The 21,788-nt window shown below is 52.9% G+C and overlaps 1 protein-coding gene across 1 annotated transcript in view; it reads right to left on the reverse strand.

The window, feature by feature from the left end:
* LOC142259763 (tubulin alpha-3 chain-like) overlaps positions 1-21,788 on the reverse strand; it is a 52,587-nt gene that overhangs the window by 9,527 nt on the left and 21,272 nt on the right. Inside the window, exon 4 of the mRNA XM_075331874.1 lies at positions 10,600-11,280. Within this exon, the coding sequence (XP_075187989.1) occupies positions 10,600-11,280 (681 nt within the window). The remainder of the gene's footprint in view (positions 1-10,599; positions 11,281-21,788) is intronic.

Consider the following 21,788-nt stretch of genomic DNA (forward strand, 5'->3'; position numbering starts at 1 on the left):
TTCCTGTCCCATTTGCGGAGAATGTCCCATTGAAGTGGGCGCAGGTGAAACTGCGCAAAAGGAACTGCCTCCATTGCTGCTACCATCTTCCCTAGGAAGTGCATGAGGCGCCTCAAGGGGTGTGACTGGCCTTGAAGGAGAGATTGCACCCCAGTCTGTAGTGAACGCTGTTTGTTCAGCGGAAGCTTCACTATCGCTGAGAGAGTATGAAACTCCATGCCAAGATATGTCAGTGATTGGGCCGGTGTCAGATTTGACTTTGGAAAGTTGATAATCCACCAGAAACTCTGGAGAGTCTCCAGAGCAATGTTCAGGCTGTGTTGGCATGCCCCTTGAGAGGGTGCCTTGACAAGCAGATCGTCTAAGTAAGGGATCACCGAGTGTCCCTGAGAATGTAGGATTGCCACCACTGTTGCCATAACCTTGGTGAAGACCCGTGGGGCTGTCGCCAGGCCAAAAGGCAGTGCCACGAACTGAAGGTGTTCGTCCCCTATGGCGAAACGCAGGAAGCGCTGATGCTCTGGTGCAATCGGTACGTGGAGATAAGCATCTTTGATGTCGATTGATGCTAGGAAATCTCCTTGGGACATTGAGGCGATGACGGAGCGGAGGGATTCCATCCGGAACCGCCTGGTTTTCACATGCTTGTTGAGCAGTTTTAGGTCCAGAACAGGACGGAAGGATCCGTCCTTTTTTGGCACCACAAACAGGTTGGAGTAAAAACCGTGACCCCGTTGCTGAAGAGGAACAGGGATCACCACTTCCTCCGCCTTCAGAGTGCCCACCGCCTGCAGAAGAGCATCGGCTCTTTCGGGGGGCGGAGATGTTCTGAAGAAACGAGTCGGAGGACGAGAGCTGAACTCTATCCTGTAACCGTGAGACAGAATGTCTCTCACCCATCGGTCTTTTACCTGTGGCAGCCAGGCGTCGCAAAAGCGGGAGAGCCTGCCACCGACCGAGGATGCGGTTTGAGGAGGCCGAAAGTCATGAGGTGGCCGCTTTGGGAGCGGTTCCTCCGGCGGTCTTTTTAGGACGTGACTTAGACCGCCATGAATCGGAGTTCCTCTGATCTTTCTGAGGCCTTTTGGATGAGGAGAATTGAGACCTGCCCGCGGTCCGAAAGGACCGAAACCTCGATTGTACCTTCCGTGGTTGAGGTCTGTTTGGTCTGGACTGGGGTAAGGATGAGTCCTTTCCCTTGGATTGTTTAATGATTTCATCCAATCGCTCACCAAACAAGCGGTCGCCAGACAATGGCAAACCGGTTAAGAACTTTTTGGAAGCAGAATCTGCCTTCCATTCACGTAGCCACATGGCCCTGCGGACTACCACAGAATTGGCGGATGCTACCGCCGTACGGCTCGCAGAGTCCAGGATAGCATTAATGGCGTAGGACGCAAACGCCGACGCCTGAGTGGTTAAGGACACCACTTGCGGGGCAGATGTACGTGTTACTGCATTAATCTGCGCCTGACAAGCTGAGATAGCTTGGAGTGCCCATACGGCAGCGAATGCTGGAGCAAACGACGCGCCGATAGCTTCATAGATGGATTTCAACCATAGTTCCATCTGTCTGTCAGTGGCATCTTTGAGTGAAGCCCCATCTTCCACTGCAACTATGGATCTAGCCGCCAGTCTGGAGATTGGAGGATCCACCTTAGGACACTGAGTCCAGCCCTTGACAACATCAGGGGGGAAGGGATAACGTGTGTCCTTAAGGCGCTTGGAAAAGCGCTTATCTGGACAGTCTCGGTTTTTCTGGACTGCCTCTCTGAAGTCAGAGTGATCCAGAAACGTACTCAATGTACGCTTGGGAAACCTGAAACGGAATTTCTCCTGAGAAGCCGACTCCTCAATTGGAGGAGCTGGGGGAGAAATATCCAACACCTGATTGATGGTCGCTATAAGGTCATTCACTACTGCGTCACCTTCAGGTGTATCTAGGTTGAGAGCGGCCTCAGGATCAGAGTCCTGATCTGATACCTCCGCTTCATCCTCCAGAGAGTCCTCCTGCTGCGACCCTGAGCAGTGTGATGAGGTGGAGGGAATTTCCCAGCGCGCCCGCTTAAGCGGTCTGGGACTGCGGTCCGTGTCAGAGACCTCACCCTGGGATCTATGGGTCACCCCAGGGGCACTTTGCTGTTCCAATTGAGGGGGACCAGGGGTCAAAGACTGAACAGTGCCCGGGACCTGAGTCACCGGTCTGGACTGTAGGGCTTCTAGTATTTTAGCAGACCATTTATCCATACTCTCAGACAGTTTGTCAGCAAATACTGCAAACTCCGTCCCTGTCACCTGGATAGTGGTAGCAGGTGGATCCACCTGGGCCACCTGTAGCAGAGGCTCCGGCTGAGTAAGTGCCACAGGGGCCGAGCATTGCACACAATGAGGGTCAGTGGAACCTGCCGGTAGTATAGCCGCACATGATGTACAGGCTGCAAAGTACGCCTGTGCTTTGGCACCCTTGCTTTTTGCGGACGACATGCTGTTGTCTCCTCTGAGAACAATCCAGGAGGGTATATAGCCAAAAGACAACAGAGCGACCGTACAGTGCAAATGTATAGCATATATATATATATATATATATATATATATACACTTCGGTACTCAGTGGGGCCAGCACTTCAGGTGCTGCTTACCGACCGCTCAGAGCGGTTGTGTGATCACCAGATTCCCTGCCTGGGTCTCCCTGTTGTCTCTCCTCTCCAGCGTCTGAATCGCTGACAGGAATGGCTGCCGGCGTTCTGTGGGGAGGAGGGGACCGTGGGCGTGCCCAAGAAAAGTGCGGGAATCTAGTGCCCCAGTGTACTGAGTGAGGAGGGAGGAGGATACTAATGTATGCTCCAGCCCTCAGCGCTGACGATCTGTGCAGCGTCCCGCCCTTCCCCTGACTGGCAGGCCTGTGGGCGGGAATATACGACACTAGGCCGCAGAAGCCGGGGACTAAAGTTATAAGCGCGGCCGGCAATAAGCGCGGCCGCGCGGTAGTCCCCGGCGCACTAACACACCCAGCAGTGCTGCAATGTGTATAGCACAAGCGCTCAATGCGCGGTAGTCCCCGGCGCACTAACACACCCAGCAGTGCTGTAATGTGTATGGCACAAGCGCTCCATGCGCGGTCCCCACGGGGACACAGAGTACCTCACAGTAGCAGGGCCTTGTCCCTGACGATACCCGGCTCCTATCCAGCAGATTCCCAGGGGCTGCGGAGGGAGCACGGTCCCTGTGCCTGGAGACCGATAGGATCCCACTTCACCCAGAGCCCAGTAAGGGATGGGGAAGGAAAGAAGGGAATTTTGTTTACTTACCGTAAATTCCTTTTCTTCTAGCTCCAATTGGGAGACCCAGACAATTGGGGTGTATAGGCTATGCCTCCGGAGGCCGCACAAAGTATTACACTAAAAGTGTAAAGCCCCTCCCCTTCTGCCTATACACCCCCCGTGCTCACGGGCTCCTCAGTTTTGGTGCAAAAGCAAGAAGGAGGAAAAAGAATTATAAACTGGTTTAAAGTAACTTCAATCCGAAGGAATATCGGAGAACTGAAACCATTCAACATGAACAACATGTGTACACAAAAAACAGGGGCGGGTGCTGGGTCTCCCAATTGGAGCTAGAAGAAAAGGAATTTACGGTAAGTAAACAAAATTCCCTTCTTCTTTGTCGCTCCATTGGGAGACCCAGACAATTGGGACGTCCAAAAGCAGTCCCTGGGTGGGTAAATTAATACCTCGTGATAGAGCCGTAACACGGCCCCTTCCTACAGGTGGGCAACCGCCGCCTGAAGGACTCGTCTACCTAGGCTGGCATCCGCCGAAGCATAGGTATGCACCTGATAGTGTTTCGTGAAAGTGTGCAGGCTCGACCAGGTAGCCGCCTGACACACCTGCTGAGCCGTAGCCTGGTGCCTCAAAGCCCAGGACGCGCCCACGGCTCTGGTAGAATGGGCCTTCAGCCCTGAGGGAACCGGAAGCCCAGCCGAACGGTAAGCTTCGAGAATTGGCTCCTTGATCCACCGAGCCAGGGTTGATTTGGAAGCCTGTGACCCTTTACGCTGGCCAGCGACAAGGACAAAGAGTGCATCCGAGCGGCGCAGGGGCGCCGTACGAGAAATGTAGAGTCTGAGTGCTCTCACCAGATCTAACAAGTGCAAATCCTTTTCACATTGGTGAACTGGATGAGGACAAAAAGAAGGTAAGGAGATATCCTGATTGAGATGAAAGGGGGATACCACCTTAGGGAGAAATTCCGGAACCGGACGCAGAACCACCTTGTCCTGGTGAAACACCAGGAAAGGGGCTTTGCATGACAGCGCTGCTAGCTCAGACACTCTCCGAAGTGATGTGACTGCTACTAGGAAGACCACTTTCTGCGAAAGGCGTGAGAGAGAAATATCCCTCATTGGCTCGAATGGTGGTTTCTGAAGAACCCTCAGCACCTTGTTCAGATCCCAGGGTTCTAACGGACGCTTGTAAGAAGGAACGATGTGACAAACCCCCTGCAGGAACGTGCGTACCTGTGGAAGTCTAGCTAGGTGCTTCTGGAAAAACACAGAGAGCGCTGAGACTTGTCCCTTAAGGGAGCCGAGCGACAAACCCTTTTCCAGTCCAGATTGAAGGAAGGACAGAAAAGTGGGCAAGGCAAAAGGCCAGGGAGAAAAACCCTGAGCAGAGCACCACGACAGGAAAATTTTCCACGTCCTGTGGTAGATCTTGGCGGACGTTGGTTTCCTAGCCTGTCTCATAGTGGCAATGACCTCTTGAGATAATCCTGAAGACGCTAGGATCCAGGACTCAATGGCCACACAGTCAGGTTGAGGGCCGCAGAATTCAGATGGAAAAACGGCCCTTGAGACAGCAAGTCTGGTCGGTCTGGTAGTGCCCACGGTTGGCCGACCGTGAGATGCCACAGATCCGGGTACCACGACCTCCTCGGCCAGTCTGGAGCGACGAGGATGACGCGGCGGCAGTCGGCCCTGATCTTGCGTAACACCATGGGCAACAGTGCCAGCGGAGGAAACACATAAGGGAGCTGAAACTGCGACCAATCCTGAACTAAGGCGTCTGCCGCCATAGCTCTGGGATCTTGAGACCGTGCCATGAACGTCGGTACCTTGTTGTTGTGTCGGGACGCCATGAGGTCGACGTCCGGCACCCCCCAACGGCAACAGATCTCCTGAAACACGTCCGGGTGAAGGGACCATTCCCCTGCGTCCATGCCCTGGCGACTGAGATAATCTGCTTCCCAGTTTTCCACGCCCGGGATGTGAACTGCAGAGATGGTGGAGGCCGTGGCTTCCACCCACATCAAGATCCGCCGGACTTCCTGGAAGGCTTGCCGACTGCGCGTGCCGCCTTGGTGGTTGATGTATGCCACCGCTGTTGAATTGTCCGACTGAATTCGGATCTGCTTGCCTTCCAGCCACTGCTGGAACGCTTTCAGGGCAAGGTACACTGCCCGTATTTCCAGAACATTGATCTGAAGTGAAGACTCTTGCCGGGTCCACGTACCCTGAGCCCTGTGGTGGAGAAAAACCGCTCCCCACCCTGACAGACTCGCGTCCGTCGTGACCACCTGCCAGGATGGGGGTAGGAAGGATTTCCCCTTCGATAATGAAGTGGGAAGAAGCCACCACCGAAGTGAAGCTTTGGTCGCCTGTGAGAGAGACGTTCCTGTCGAGGGACGTCGGCTTCCTGTCCCATTTGCGAAGGATGTCCCATTGAAGAGGACGCAGGTGAAACTGCGCGAAAGGGACTGCCTCCATTGCTGCCACCATCTTCCCCAGGAAGTGCATGAGGCGCCTCAAGGGGTGTGCCTGACCTTGCAGGAGAGATTGTACCCCCTTCTGTAGCGACCGCTGCTTGATGAGCGGAAGCTTCACTATCGCTGAGAGGGTATGAAACTCCATGCCAAGATATGTCAGCGATTGTGCCGGTGTCAGACTTGACCTTGGAAAATTGATGATCCACCCGAAACTCTGGAGAGTCTCCAGGGTAGCGTCGAGGCTGTGTTGGCATGCCTCCTGAGAGGGTGCCTTGATCAGGAGATCGTCCAAGTAAGGGATCACCGAGTGACCCTGAGAGTGGAGGACCGCTACTACAGTAGCCATAACCTTGGTGAAAACCCGTGGGGCTGTTGCCAGGCCGAACGGCAGTGCCACGAACTGCAGGTGTTCGTCTCTTATGGCGAAGCGCAAGAAGCGCTGATGCTCTGGAGCAATCGGAACGTGGAGATAAGCATCTTTGATATCGATCGATGCAAGGAAATCTCCTTGGGACATTGAGGCGATGACGGAGCGGAGGGATTCCATCCGGAACCGCCTGGTCCTTACGTGTTTGTTGAGCAGTTTCAGGTCCAGGACAGGACGGAAAGACCCGTCCTTCTTTGGGACCACAAACAGGTTGGAGTAAAAACCGTGGCCCTGTTGCTGAAGAGGAACAGGGACCACCACTCCTTCTGCTTTCAGAGTGCCCAGCGCCTGCCGAAGAGCATCGGCTTGCTCGGGAGGCGGGGATGACCTGAAGAATCGAGTCGGGGGACGAGAGGTGAACTCTATCTTGTAACCGTGAGACAGAATGTCTCTCACCCAGCGGTCTTTTACCCGTGGCAGCCAGGTGTCGCAAAAGCGGGAGAGCCTGCCACCGACCGAGGATGCGGATTGAGGAGGCCGAAAGTCATGAGGAAGCCGCTTTGGTAGCGGCACCTCCGGTGGTCTTTTTAGGACGTGACTTAGACCGCCATGAATCAGAGTTCCTTTGACCTTTCTGAGACCTTTTGGACGAGGAGAATTGGGACCTGCCCGCGCCCCGAAAGGACCGAAACCTCGACTGCCCCCTCCTCTGTTGGGGTATGTTCGGTTTGGGCTGGGGTAAGGATGTATCCTTTCCCTTGGATTGTTTGATGATTTCATCCAAACGCTCGCCAAACAACCGGTCGCCAGAAATTGGCAAACTAGTTAAGCGCTTTTTGGAAGCCGAATCTGCCTTCCATTCCCGTAGCCACAAGGCCCTGCGGAGTACCACCGAATTGGCGGATGCAACCGCCGTACGGCTCGCAGAGTCCAGGACAGCATTAATAGCTTAAGACGCCATTGCCGACGTCTGAGCGGTTATGGACGCCACCTGGGGCGCGGAAGTGCGTGTGGCTGCGTCAATTTGCGCTTGACCTGCTGATATAGCCTGTAGCGCCCATACGGCTGCGAATGCTGGGGCAAAAGGAGCGCCGATAGCTTCATAGATGGATTTCAACCAGAGCTCCATCTGCCTGTCAGTGGCATCTTTGAGTGAAGCCCCATCTTCCACTGCAAGAATGGATCTAGCCGCCAGTCTAGAGATTGGAGGATCCACCTTGGGACACTGAGTCCAACCCTTGACCACGTCAGGGGGAAAGGGATAACGTGTATCCTTAAGGCGCTTAGAAAAACGCTTATCTGGACAATCATGGTGATTCTGGACTGCGTCTCTGAAGTCAGAGTGGTCCAGAAACATACTCGGTGTACGCTTGGGAAACCTGAAACGGAATTTCTCCTGCTGAGAAGCTGACTCCTCCACCGGAGGAGCTGAAGGAGAAATATCCAACATACGATTGATGGACGCAATAAGATCATTCACTATGGCGTCCCCGTCCGGAGTATCAAGATTGAGAGCGGCCTCAGGATCAGAATCCTGATCAGCTGTCTCCGCATCATCAACCAGAGATTCCCCCCGCTGAGACCCTGAACAATATGATGATGTCGAGGGAATTGCCAAGCGAGCTCGCTTAGTCGGTCTGGGACTGGGGTCTGTGTCAGAGCCCTCAGCCAGGTTTCTATGATAATCCCCGGGGGGACATTGTTGGTCCAACAGAGGGGGGCCAGGGAACAATGATTTAACAGAGTCCCTGTGCTGAGATACCGGTCTGGACTGCAAGGCTTCTAGTATCTTAGCCATAGTCTCAGAGAGTTTATCCTTAAAGACTGCAAACTCCGTCCCTGTCACCTGGACAGTGTCAGCAGGTGGAGCCCCCTGGGCCCCCCCTAGCAGAGGCTCCGGCTGAGTAAGTGCAGCAGGGGCCGAGCAATGCACACAGTGAGGGTCAGTGGAACCTGCCGGTAGCGGCGTCGTACATGCGGCGCAGGCAGCATAGTAAGCCTGTGTTTTGGCACCCCTGCCTTTTGTGGGCGCCATGCTATTGTCTTCCCTGAGTAACACAATAGGGAATATAGCCAGAAATCAACTGTGCACTATACAGTGTAAAATATATACCATAAACATATAATTACACTTCTGCACAATGGGGCTAGCACCACAGGTGCTGCTTACCACCCGCTTAAAGCGGTTGTGAGGCCACCAGAGTCCCTGCCTGGGTCTCCCAGAATTTGTCCCCCTCTGCAGCGTCCGAGGAGCTGACAGGAATGGCTGCCGGCGTCCTGAGGAGAGGAGGGAGCCGTGGGCGTGACCCAGAAAGTGCGGGAATTGGTGCCTCACAGTGCACAGTGAGGGGGGTGGAGTATGCAAAGCATGCTCCAGCCCTCACTGCTGCTCGTCTGTACAGCGTCCCGCCCTTCCCCTGCCTGTCAGGGCTGTGGGCGGGAGGAGGAAACACTAGGCCGTACAAGCCGGGGACTCAAGTAATAAGCGCGGCTGCCATAAAAGCGCGGCCGCGCGGAAGTCCCCGGCGCACTACAAGTCCCAGCCGCGCCTCAGTGTTAAAACATGGCGGCGGCGGTAGTGCGGTAGTCCCCCTACATAAACACACTCAGCGACGCTGAGTGTGTAATGGCACATTAACCCGGTCAGCGCCGCGGTCCCCGGTGCACTAGCACACCCAGCAATGCTGGAGTGTTGCTGTGCGCGGTCCCCACAGGGACACAGAGTACCTCCAAGTAGCAGGGCCATGTCCCTGAACGATACCCAGCTCCTATCCAGCAGGCTCCCAGGAGTTGTGGATGAAGCACGGTCTCAGTGCCTGGAGACCGATAGGATCCCACTTCACCCAGAGCCCTAAGAGGGATGGGGAAGGAAAACAGCATGTGGGCTCCAGCCTCCGTACCCGCAATGGATACCTCAACCTTAACAACACCGCCGACAAGAGTGGGGTGAGAAGGGAGCATGCTGGGGGCCCTATATGGGCCCACTTTTCTTCCATCCGACATAGTCAGCAGCTGCTGCTGACCCATCTATGGAGCTGTGCGTGCATGTCTGCCTCCTTCGCACAAAGCATAAAAACTGAGGAGCCCGTGGGAGCACGGGGGGTGTATAGGCAGAAGGGGAGGGGCTTTACACTTTTAGTGTAATACTTTGTGCGGCCTCCGGAGGCATAGCCTATACACCCCAATTGTCTGGGTCTCCCAATGGAGCGACAAAGAAACAGCATGTGGCTCCTGCCTGTGTACCCGCAATGGGTACCTCAACCTTAACAGCACCGCCGACACAGTGGGGTGAGAAGGGAGCATGCTGGGGGCCCTTTATGGGCCCTCTTTTCTTCCATCCGACCTAGTCAGCAGCTGCTGCTGACCAAGCTGTGGAGCTATGCGTGGATGTCAGCCTCCTTCGCACAAAGCATAAAAACTGAGGAGCCCGTGATGCACGGGGGGTGTATAGGCAGAAGGGGAGGGGCTTTACACTTTTAGTGTAATACTTTGTGTGGCCTCCGGAGGCATGAGCTATACACCCAATTGTCTGGGTCTCCCAATGGAGCGACAAAGAAAGTGCTTTGCTTTTACCTGATATTTACCCTGGCCCTCGCCCTCCCCAGCCTGAGAATATCGGGCCGCTGCTGTGTGCTTACCCGGCTGGACGGTAAAAATACGGCGGAGCACACGCTTTTTTTTTTTAATATGTACATTGGATTTCTATGTGTCTGTGCATTATATATGTATACTTCCTACACCACTGAAAATGGAGGAACTTCCTCTTCCTCTTCTAGTCACATCACGTCCTTGCAAAACACAGGGCAGTGATGTACACTATGTCCCGAAAAACGTGAAACAACGCGGGAATAACGCAGGAAAACGCAATGAAACGCACATGATTTGCTACCTGCGCTATTTCATGATTACATTGCAGTCAATGGAGTGAATAATGCAGTTACCTGCAGAAAAGAAGTGACTGCTCATTCTTTTTCTTAAGAAAATTCTTTTGGTAGATTTTCTTAAGAAAAAACGCAGTGTGCGCACAGCTATTTTTTTTCCCCATAGGTTTTTCTGGGGAATGTCTGCAGAAAGGCACAACCATTTTCTCAAATTTCTGCAGCAAAATCGCACAAAAAAAGCGGGTAAAAACGCAGTGTGCGCACAGGGCCTAATGGAGTCTTCAGACTTGGTATATTGATGACCTTTCCTTGGCAAGGACATGCCATCACTTTATTATCAGTAGGGTTATACTTCTAGGACCCCCCACAATCCTGAGACTGAAGGGGCTAAGATGTCAATGTGTAGGAAAATTAGTGGATCCGCTTCAATCTCACAATCTGCACCCCACTAGTCATGTGATGGTATATCTTTTCTATAGGCTTCACTTTATTATATGGGTTTTTCCACCAATCTAATTCTGTGCTAATATTCTCGGCACTGGTAATGACACTTTCCATTTAGGCCGGTGTGGGTGGGTTTCTAATACTAACCTTGAATCCTGTTGGGCACCAGTCTACAAACTGAATAGTGCGTTTTGTCTTAATGGTTGCGATAGCGGCGTTGACATCTTTGGGGACCACGTCCCCCCTGTATAACATGCAGCAGGCCATGTATTTGCCGTGGCGGGGGTCACACTTCACCATCTGGTTTGCAGGCTCAAAGCAGGCATTGGTTATTTCAGCCACGGACAGCTGCTCGTGGTAGGCCTTCTCTGCAGAGATGACAGGCGCGTACGTGACCAGCGGGAAATGGATACGTGGATATGGAACCAGGTTTGTCTGAAATTCGGTGAGATCCACGTTTAAGGCCCCATCAAACCTCAGCGAGGCAGTGATGGACGACACGATCTGCCCAATGAGACGGTTGAGATTTGTGTATGTTGGACGTTCAATGTCCAAGTTTCGGCGACAAATATCATAAATGGCCTCATTGTCCACCATAAAGGCACAATCTGAATGCTCCAGCGTGGTGTGTGTGGTCAGTATGGAGTTGTATGGCTCCACCACTGCTGTGGACACTTGCGGTGCTGGGTAGATTGCAAACTCAAGCTTGGACTTCTTGCCATAATCTATAGAGAGTCTCTCCATCAGAAGAGATGCAAATCCTGAGCCTGTGCCGCCTCCAAAGCTGTGGAAAATGAGGAAACCTTGTAATCCGGTGCACTGGTCAGCCTGCGAGAGAAGATAGTGCCATATTACACACAACTGTCATCACCAAAGCCTTCCATGTCCTCTATGTATAGATCAGTGCTGATCATAGGGGCCATAGAGGAGCCTCAGTCACCATCACAGCCCTGCGATCATGTAACACCAGCTTCATACAGTGCGTCCACCCATCTCCTGTATACACCGCACCTATATACAGCGTGTCCACCCATCTCCTGTATACACCGCACCTATACAGAGCGTGTCCACCCATCTCCTGTATACAGCGCACCTATATACAGTGCGTCCACCCATCTCCTGTATACACCGCACCTATATACAGTGTGTCCACCCATCTCCTGTATACACCGCACCTATATACAGTGTCCACCCATGTCCTGTATACACCGCACCTATATACAGTGTCCACCCATCTCCTGTATACAGCGCACCTATATACAGTGTCCACCCATGTCCTGTATACACCGCACCTATATACAGTGTGTCCACCCATCTCCTGTATACACCGCACCTATATACAGTGCGTCCACCCATCTCCTGTATACACTGCACCTATATACAGCGTGGCCACCCATCTACTGTATACACTGCACCTATATACAGCGTGGCCACCCATCTCCTGTATACACCGCACCTATATACAGCGTGTCCACCCATCTCCTGTATACACCGCACCTATATACAGCGTGTCCACCCATCTCCTGTATACACCGCACCTATATACAGCGTGTCCACCCATCTCCTGTATACACCGCACCTATATACAGTGCATCCACCCATCTCCTGTATACACCGCACCTATATACAGTGTGTCCACCCATATCCTGTATACACCGCACCTATATACAGCGCGTCCACCCATCTCCTGTATACACCGCACCTATATACAGCGCGTCCACCCATCTCCTGTATACACCGCACCTATATACAGCGCGTCCACCCATCTCCTGTATACACCGCACCTATATACAGCGCGTCCACCCATCTCCTGTATACACCGCACCTATATACAGCGTGTCCACCCATCTCCTGTATACACCGCACCTATATACAGCGTGTCCACCCATCTCCTGTATACACCGCACCTATATACAGCGTGTCCACCCATCTCCTGTATACACCGCACCTATATACAGCGTGTCCACCCATCTCCTGTATACACCGCACCTATATACAGCGTGTCCACCCATCTCCTGTATACACCGCACCTATATACAGCGTGTCCACACATCTCCTGTATACACCGCACCTATATACAGTGTGTCCACCCATCTCCTGTATACACCGCACCTATATACAGCGTGTCCACCCATCTCCTGTATACACCGCACCTATACACAGCGTGTCCACCCATCTCCTGTATACACCGCACCTATATACAGCGTGTCCACCCATCTCCTGTATACACCGCACCTATATACAGTGTGTCCACCCATCTCCTGTATACACCGCACCTATATACAGTGTGTCCACCCATATCCTCTATACACCGCACCTATATACAGCGTGTCCACCCATCTCCTGTATACACCGCACCTATATACAGTGTGTCCACCCATATCCTCTATATACCGCACCTATATACAGTGTGTCCACCCATCTCCTGTATACACCGCACCTATATACAGTGTGGCCACCCATCTCCTGTATACACCGCACCTATATACAGCGTGTCCACCCATCTCCTGTATACACCGCACCTATATACAGCGTGGCCACCCATCTCCTGTATACACCGCACCTATATACAGTGTGTCCACCCATATCCTGTATACACCGTGTCCACCCATATCCTGTATACACCGCACCTATATACAGTGTGTCCACCCATATCCTGTATACACCGCACCTATATACAGTGTGTCCACCCATATCCTGTATACACCACACCTATATACAGTGTGTCCACCCATCTCCTGTATACACTGCACCTATATACAGTGTGTCCACCCATGTCCTGTATACACCGCACCTATATACAGTGTGTCCACCCATCTCCTGTATACACCGCACCTATATACAGTGTGTCCACCCATATCCTGTATACACCGCACCTATATACAGTGTGTCCACCCATATCCTGTATACACCGCACCTATATACAGTGTGTCCACCCATATCCTGTATACACCGCACCTATATACAGTGTGTCCACCCATATCCTGTCCACCGCCATTAACTTGAGAACGGCGGCAGCTATAGGCATAGAAGTGGTGTCTAGGTATAGTAAAGTAGCCATGCGCTACGCAATGAAGCCACCTATAGCGCCACCTGGTGGAAAACAACGGGCGTAGCATTTTTATCTCGAAAACGGAACGAAATAGAGAAAAAGAAGGGAATTTTGTTTACTTACCGTAAATTCCTTTTCTTCTAGCTCCAATTGGGAGACCCAGACAATTGGGTGTATAGCTCATGCCTCCGGAGGCCACACAAAGTATTACACTAAAAGTGTAAAGCCCCTCCCCTTCTGCCTATACACCCCCCGTGCTCACGGGCTCATCAGTTTTGGTGCAAAAGCAAGAAGGAGGAAAAAATTATAATTGGTTTAAAGTAAATTCAATCCGAAGGAATATCGGAGAACTGAAACCATTCAACATGAACAACATGTGTACACAAAAAAACAGGGGCGGGTGCTGGGTCTCCCAATAGGAGCTAGAAGAAAAGGAATTTACGGTAAGTAAACAAAATTCCCTTCTTCTTTGTCGCTCCATTGGGAGACCCAGACAATTGGGACGTCCAAAAGCAGTCCCTGGGTGGGTAAATAATACCTCATAATAGAGCCGCAACCGGCTCCGTCCTACAGGTGGGCAACCGCCGCCTGAAGGACTCGCCTACCTAGGCTGGCATCTGCCGAAGCATAGGTATGCACCTGATAGTGTTTCGTGAAAGTGTGCAGGCTCGACCAGGTAGCCGCCTGACACACCTGCTGAGCCGTAGCCTGGTGCCGCAAAGCCCAGGACGCTCCCACGACCCTGGTAGAATGGGCCTTCAGCCCTGAGGGAACCGGAAGCCCGGAGGAACGGTAAGCTTCGAGAATTGGTTCCTTGATCCACCGAGCCAGGGTTGATTTGGAAGCCTGCGACCCTTTACGCTGGCCAGCGACAAGGACAAAGAGTGCATCCGAGCGGCGCAGGGGCGCCGTACGAGAAATGTAGATTCTGAGTGCTCTCACCAGATCTAACAAGTGCAAATCCTTTTCACATTGGTGAACTGGATGAGGACAAAAAGAGGGTAAGGAGATATCCTGATTGAGATGAAAGGGGGATACCACCTTAGGGAGAAAGTCCGGAACCGGACGCAGAACCACCTTGTCCTGGTGAAACACCAGGAAAGGGGCTTTGCATGACAGCGCTGCTAGCTCAGACACTCTCCGAAGCGAAGTGACTGCTACTAGGAAAACCACCTTCTGCGAAAGGCGTGAGAGAGAAATATCCCTCATTGTCTCGAACGGTGGTTTCTGAAGAGCCATCAGCACCCTGTTCAGATCCCAGGGTTCTAACGGCCGCTTGTAAGGAGGAACGATGTGACAAACCCCCTGCAGGAACGTGCGTACCTGTGGAAGTCTGGCCAGGCGCTTCTGAAAAAAGACAGAGAGCGCAGAGACTTGTCCCTTAAGGGAGCCAAGTGACAAACCCTTTTCTAATCCGGATTGAAGGAAGGACAGAAAAGTGGGCAAGGCAAACGGCCAGGGAGAAACACCCTGAGCAGAGCACCACGACAGGAATATTTTCCATGTCCTGTGGTAGATCCTGGTGGACGTTGGTTTCCTGGCCTGTCTCATAGTGGCAATGACCTCTTGAGATAACCCTGAAGACGCTAGGATCCAGGACTCAATGGCCACACAGTCAGGTTGAGGGCCGCAGAATTCAGATGGAAAAACGGCCCTTGAGACAGCAAGTCTGGTCGGTCTGGTAGTGCCCACGGTTGGCCGACCGTGAGATGCCACAGATCCGGGTACCACGACCTCCTCGGCCAGTCTGGAGCGACGAGGATGGCGCGGCGGCAGTCGGCCCTGATCTTGCGTAACACTCTGGGCAACAGTGCCAGAGGAGGGAACACATAAGGGAGTTGAAACTGCGACCAATCCTGAACTAAGGCGTCTGCCGCCAGAGCTCTGTGATCTTGAGACCGTGCCATGAACGTCGGGACCTTGTTGTTGTGCCGGGACGCCATTAGGTCGACGTCCGGCATCCCCCAGCGGCAACAGATCTCCTGAAACACGTCCGGGTGAAGGGACCATTCCCCTGCGTCCATGCCCTGGCGACTGAGAAAGTCTGCTTCCCAGTTTTCTACGCCCGGGATGTGAACTGCGGATATGGTGGAGGCTGTGGCTTCCACCCACAGCAGAATCCGCCGAACTTCCTGGAAGGCTTGCCGACTGCGTGTCCCGCCTTGGTGGTTGATGTATGCCACCGCGGTGGGGTTGTTTGACTGAATTCGGATCTGTTTGCCTTCCAGCCACGGCTGGAACGCCTTTAGAGCAACATACACTGCCCTTATCTCCAGAACATTGATCTGAAGGGAAGACTCTGTCTGAGTCCAAGTCCCCTGAGCCCTGTGGTGGAGAAAGACCGCTCCCCACCTTGAAAGACTCGCGTCCGTCGTGACCACAGCCCAGGATGGGGGCAGGAAGGCTTTCCCCTTCGACAGAGAAGTGGGAAGAAGCCACCACTGAAGGGAAGCTTTGGCTGCCCGAGAAAGGGAGACGTTCCTGTCGAGGGACGTCGACTTCCTGTCCCATTTGCGGAGAATGTCCCATTGAAGTGGGCGCAGATGAAACTGCGCAAAAGGAACTGCCTCCATTGCTGCCACCATCTTCCCTAGGAAGTGCATGAGGCGCCTCAAGGGGTGTGACTGGCCTTGAAGGAGAGATTGCACCCCTGTCTGTAGTGAACGCTGTTTGTCCAGCGGAAGCTTCACTATCGCTGGAAGAGTATGAAACTCCATGCCAAGATATGTCAGTGATTGGGCCGGTGTCAGATTTGACTTTGGAAAATTGATAATCCACCAGAAACTCTGGAGAGTCTCCAGAGCAATGTTCAGGCTGTGTTGGCATGCCCCTTGAGAGGGTGCCTTGACAAGGAGATCGTCTAAGTAAGGGATCACCGAGTGTCCCTGAGAGTGTAGGACTGCTACCACTGTTGCCATGACCTTGGTGAAGACCCGTGGGGCTGTCGCCAGGCCAAAAGGAAGTGCTACGAACTGAAGGTGTTCGTCCCCTATGGCGAAGCGCAGGAAGCGCTGATGCTCTGGCGCAATCGGTACGTGGAGATAAGCATCTTTGATGTCTATTGATGCCAGGAAATCTCCTTGGGACATTGAGGCGATGACGGAGCGGAGCGATTCCATCCGGAACCGCCTGGTTTTCACATGCTTGTTGAGCAGCTTTAGGTCCAGAACGGGACGGAAGGATCCGTCCTTTTTTGGCACCACGAACAAGTTGGAGTAAAAACCGTGACCCCGTTGCTGAAGAGGAACCGGGATCACCACTCCTTCCGCCTTCAGGGTGCACACCGCCTGCAGAAGAGCATCGGCTCTGTCGGGGGGTGGAGATGTTCTGAAGAAACGAGTTGGAGGACGAGAGTTGAACTCTATCCTGTAACCGTGAGATAGAATGTCTCTCACCCATCGGTCTTTTACTTGTGGCAGCCAGGCGTCGCAAAAGCGGGAGAGCCTGCCACCGACCGAGGATGCGGTTTGAGGAGGCCGAAAGTCATGAGGAGGCCGCTTTGGGAGCGGTGACTCCGGCGGTCTTTTTAGGACGTGACTTAGACCGCCATGCATCGGAGTTCCTCTGATCTTTCTGAGGCCTTTTGGACGAGGAAAATTGAGATCTGCCCGCGGTCCGAAAGGACCGAAACCTCGATTGTACTTTCCGTGGTTGAGGTCTGTTTGGTTTGGACTGGGGTAAGGATGAATCCTTTCCCTTGGATTGTTTAATGATTTCATCCAATCGCTCACCAAACAAGCGGTCGCCAGCCAATGGCAAACCGGTTAGGAACTTTTTGGAAGCAGAGTCTGCCTTCCATTCACGTAGCCACATGGCCCTGCGGAGTACCACCGAGTTGGCGGATGCCACCGCCGTACGGCTCGCAGAGTCCAGGATAGCATTAATGGCGTAGGACGCAAACGCCGACGCCTGATTGGTTAAGGACACCACTTGCGGGGCAGATGTACGTGTTACTGCATGAATCTGCGCCTGACAAGCTGAGATAGCTTGGAGTGCCCATACGGCAGCGAATGCTGGAGCAAAAGACGCGCCTATAGCTTCATAGATGGATTTCAACCATAGTTCCATCTGTCTGTCAGTGGCATCCTTGAGTGAAGCCCCATCTTCCACTGCAACTATGGATCTAGCCGCCAGTCTGGAGATTGGAGGATCCACCTTAGGACACTGAGTCCAGCCCTTGACAACCTCGGAGGGGAAGGGATAACGTGTGTCCTTAAGGCGCTTGGAAAAACGCTTGTCTGGACAGTCTCGGTTTTTCTGGATTGCGTCTCTGAAGTCAGAGTGATCCAGAAACATATTTAATGTACGCTTTGGAAACCTGAAACGGAATTTCTCCTGAGAAGCAGACTCCTCAATTGGAGGAGCTGGGGGAGAAATATCCAACACCTGATTGATGGTCGCTATAAGGTCATTCACTATGGCGTCACCTTCAGGTGTATCTAGGTTGAGAGCGGCTTCAGGATCAGAATCCTGATCTGCCCCCTCCGCTTCATCCTCCAGAGAGTCCCCCTGCTGGGACCCTGAACAGTGTGATGAAGTGGAGGGAATTTCCCAGCGACCCCGCTTGGGCGGCCTGGGACTGCGGTCCGTGTCAGAGACCTCACCCTGGGACCTATGGTTTACCCCCGGGGCACTTTGCCGTTCCAATTGAGGGGGACCAGGGGTCAAGGATTGGACAGTGCCCGGGGCCTGAATCACCGGTCTGGACTGCAAAGCTTCCAGTATTTTAGCAGACCATTTGTCCATAGTCTCAGACAGTTTGTCAGCAAAGGCTGCAAACTCCGTCCCTGTCACCTGGACAGTGGTAGCAGGTGGATCCACCTGGGCCACCTGTAGCAGAGGCTCCGGCTGAGTAAGTGCTACAGGGGCCGAGCATTGCACACAATGAGGGTCAGTGGACCCTGCCGGTAGTACAGCTGTACATGAGGTACAGGTTGCAAAATACGCCTGTGCTGTGGCACCCTTGCTTTTTGCAGATGACATGTTGTCTCCTCTGAGAACAACCAGGAGGGTATATAGCCAAGAATCAACAGAGCGACCGTACAGTGCAATGTATAGCCTATAAGCCTATATATATATATACACACTTCGGTACTCAGTGGGGCCAGCACCACAGGTGCTGCTTACCGACCGCTCAGAGCGGTTGTGTGGTCACCAAATTCCCTGCCTGGGTCTCCCTGTTGTCTCTCCTCTCCAGCGTCTGAATCGCTGACAGGAATGGCTGCCGGCGTTCTGTGGGGAGGAGGGGACCGTGGGCGTGCCCAAGAAAAGTGCGGGAACCCAGTGCCCCACTGTACTGAGTGAGGAGGGAGGAGGATACTAATGTATGCTCCAGCCCTCCGCTGACGATCCGTGCAGCGTCCCGCCCCTCCCCTGACTGGCAGGCCTGTGGGCGGGAATAAACGACACTAGGCCGCAGAAGCCGGGGACTAAAGTTATAAGCGCGGCCGGCAATAAGCGCGGCCGCGCGTAGTCCCCCGGCGCACTAACACCTCCAGCAGTGCTGGAAAGTGTCTGGCACAAGCGCCCCATGTCCGGCGCACTAACACACCCAGCCGAGCTGGAAAGTGTCTGGCCCAAGCGCTCCATGTCCGGCGCACTAACACACCCAGCAGTGCTGGAAAGTGACTGGCACAAGCGCCCCATGTCCGGCGCACTAACACACCCAGCCGAGCTGGAAAGTGTCTGGCACAAGCGCTCCATGTCCGGCGCACTAACACACCCAGCAGAGCTGGAAAGTGTCTGGCACAAGCGCTCCATGTCCAGCGCACTAACACACCCAGCAGAGCTGGAAAGTGTCTGGCACAAGCGCTCCATGCCCGGCGCACTAACACACCCAGCAGTGCTGTAATGTGTATGGCACCAGCGCTCCATGCGCGGTCCCCACGGGGACACAGAGTACCTCATAGTAGCAGGGCCTTGTCCCTGACGATACCCAGCTCCTATCCAGCAGATTCCCAGGGGCTGCGGAGGGAGCACGGTCCCAGTGCCTGGAGACCGATCCGGGTCCCACTTCACCCAGAGCCCATTAAGGGATGGGGAAGGAAAACAGCATGTGGCTCCTGCCTGTGTACCCGCAATGGGTACCTCAACCTTAACAACACCGCCGACAAAGTGGGGTGAGAAGGGAGCATGCTGGGGGCCCTGTTATGGGCCCTCTTTTCTTCCATCCGACCTAGTCAGCAGCTGCTGCTGACCAAGCTGTGGAGCTGTGCGTGCATGTCTGACCTCCTTCGCACAAAGCATAAAAACTGAGGAGCCCGTGAGCACGGGGGGTGTATAGGCAGAAGGGGAGGGGCTTTACACTTTTAGTGTAATACTTTGTGTGGCCTCCGGAGGCATAGCTATACACCCAATTGTCTGGGTCTCCCAATGGAGCGACAAAGAAAAGTGAATTACAAAGTTGTAGGGCATCATCAATTCAATACGAATCCACACCTTGCATACAGAAATGCTATGATATGAAACCCACGACCCCCCCAGAACATTGAATGCTGGTCACGCATATGGCGCTCATTAGTGGCCCCCGTCAGCTGCAATGCACATCTGGCCTCTGCACAGCATACTGTATCTTGCTGCAATGCACATCTGGGCTCTGCACAGCATACTGTATCTTGCTGCAATGCACATCTGGCCTCTGCACAGCATACTGTATCTTGCTGCAATGCACATCTGGCCTCTGCACAGCATACTGTATCTTGCTGCAATGCACATCTGGACTCTGCACAGCATACTGTATCTTGCTGCAATGCACATCTGGACTCTGCACAGCATACTGTATCTGGCTGCAATGCACATCTGGCCTCTGCACAGCATACTGTATCTTGCTGCAATGCACATCTGGACTCTGCACAGCATACTGTATCTTGCTGCAATGCACATCTGGCCTCTGCACAGCATACTGTATCTGGCTGCAATGCACATCTGGACTCTGCACAGCATACTGTATCTTGCTGCACGCTGTGCAATATGGTGGTGACACGTCTGCACAAGCATTTGTGATACGTCGTCGTAGGTCCTGCAATGTTGGTGGAGGGGTCGCATACACCTGCTGTTTGATGTGACCTCACAGAAAGAAGTCCAATGGGGTCAGGTCAGGTGAGCGGAGGCCACTCCACACAGCTCCATACCCAATGACTTGTAGGAAGGTCTCCATGAGGTATCGCTTCACGTCCGCAGCCTTGTGAGGTTTACACCTTCTAATCATAGCATTTCTGTGCAAGGTGTGGATTCGTATTGAATTGATGATTCCCTACAACTTTGTAATTCACTTTTTTTCTCTATCTCGTTCAGTTTTAGAGATAAAAATGCTAACTCCGTTGTTTTCCACCAGGTGGCGCTATAGGTGGTTTCATTGCATAGCGCATGGCTACTTTACTATACCTAGACACCACTTCTATGCCTATAGCTGCCGCCGTTCTCAAGTTAATGGCAGTGGACAGGATATGGGTGGACACACTGTATATAGGTGCGGTGTATACAGGATATGGGTGGACACACTGTATATAGGTGCGGTGTATATAGGATATGGGTGGACACACTGTATATAGGTGCGGTGTATATAGGATATGGGTGGACACACTGTATATAGGTGCGGTGTATACAGGAGATGGGTGGACACATTGTATATAGGTGCGGTGTATACAGGAGATGGGTGGACACACTGTATATAGGTGCGGTGTATACAGGAGATGGGTGGACACACTGTATATAGGTGCGGTGTATACAGGAGATGGGTGGACACACTGTATATAGGTGAGGTGTATACAGGATATGGGTGGACACACTGTATATAGGTGTGGTGTATACAGGATATGGGAGGACACACTGTATATAGGTGCGGTGTATACAGGATATGGGTGGACACACTGTATATAGGTGAGGTGTATACAGGATATGGGTGGACACACTGTATATAGGTGCGGTGTGTACAGGATATGGTTGGACACACTGTATATAGGTGCGGTGTATACAGGATATGGGTGGACACACTGTATATAGGTGCGGTGTGTACAGGATATGGTTGGACACACTGTATATAGGTGCGGTGAATACAGGATATGGGTGGACACACTGTATATAAGGCTGTTGAGGTCGGGTCTGGAGACCCCTGGCCGGGCCATTTGCTGACCGCGAATCTGATGTGTGACAGTTCTAATACTAATTGTATAAGGTGCAAATTAGTGAAGACAAAACTGTTCGGTGCTCGGGACAAGCATTTTGATGCTTGGAAGTCAATGGGGGACCTGCATTTTTCAGCAAGATTTTCCATAAAAATGCTCGA

The sequence above is a fragment of the Anomaloglossus baeobatrachus genome (assembly GCF_048569485.1).
Source record: "Anomaloglossus baeobatrachus isolate aAnoBae1 chromosome 9 unlocalized genomic scaffold, aAnoBae1.hap1 SUPER_9_unloc_3, whole genome shotgun sequence".
Classification (NCBI taxonomy): Eukaryota; Metazoa; Chordata; class Amphibia; order Anura; family Aromobatidae; genus Anomaloglossus; species Anomaloglossus baeobatrachus.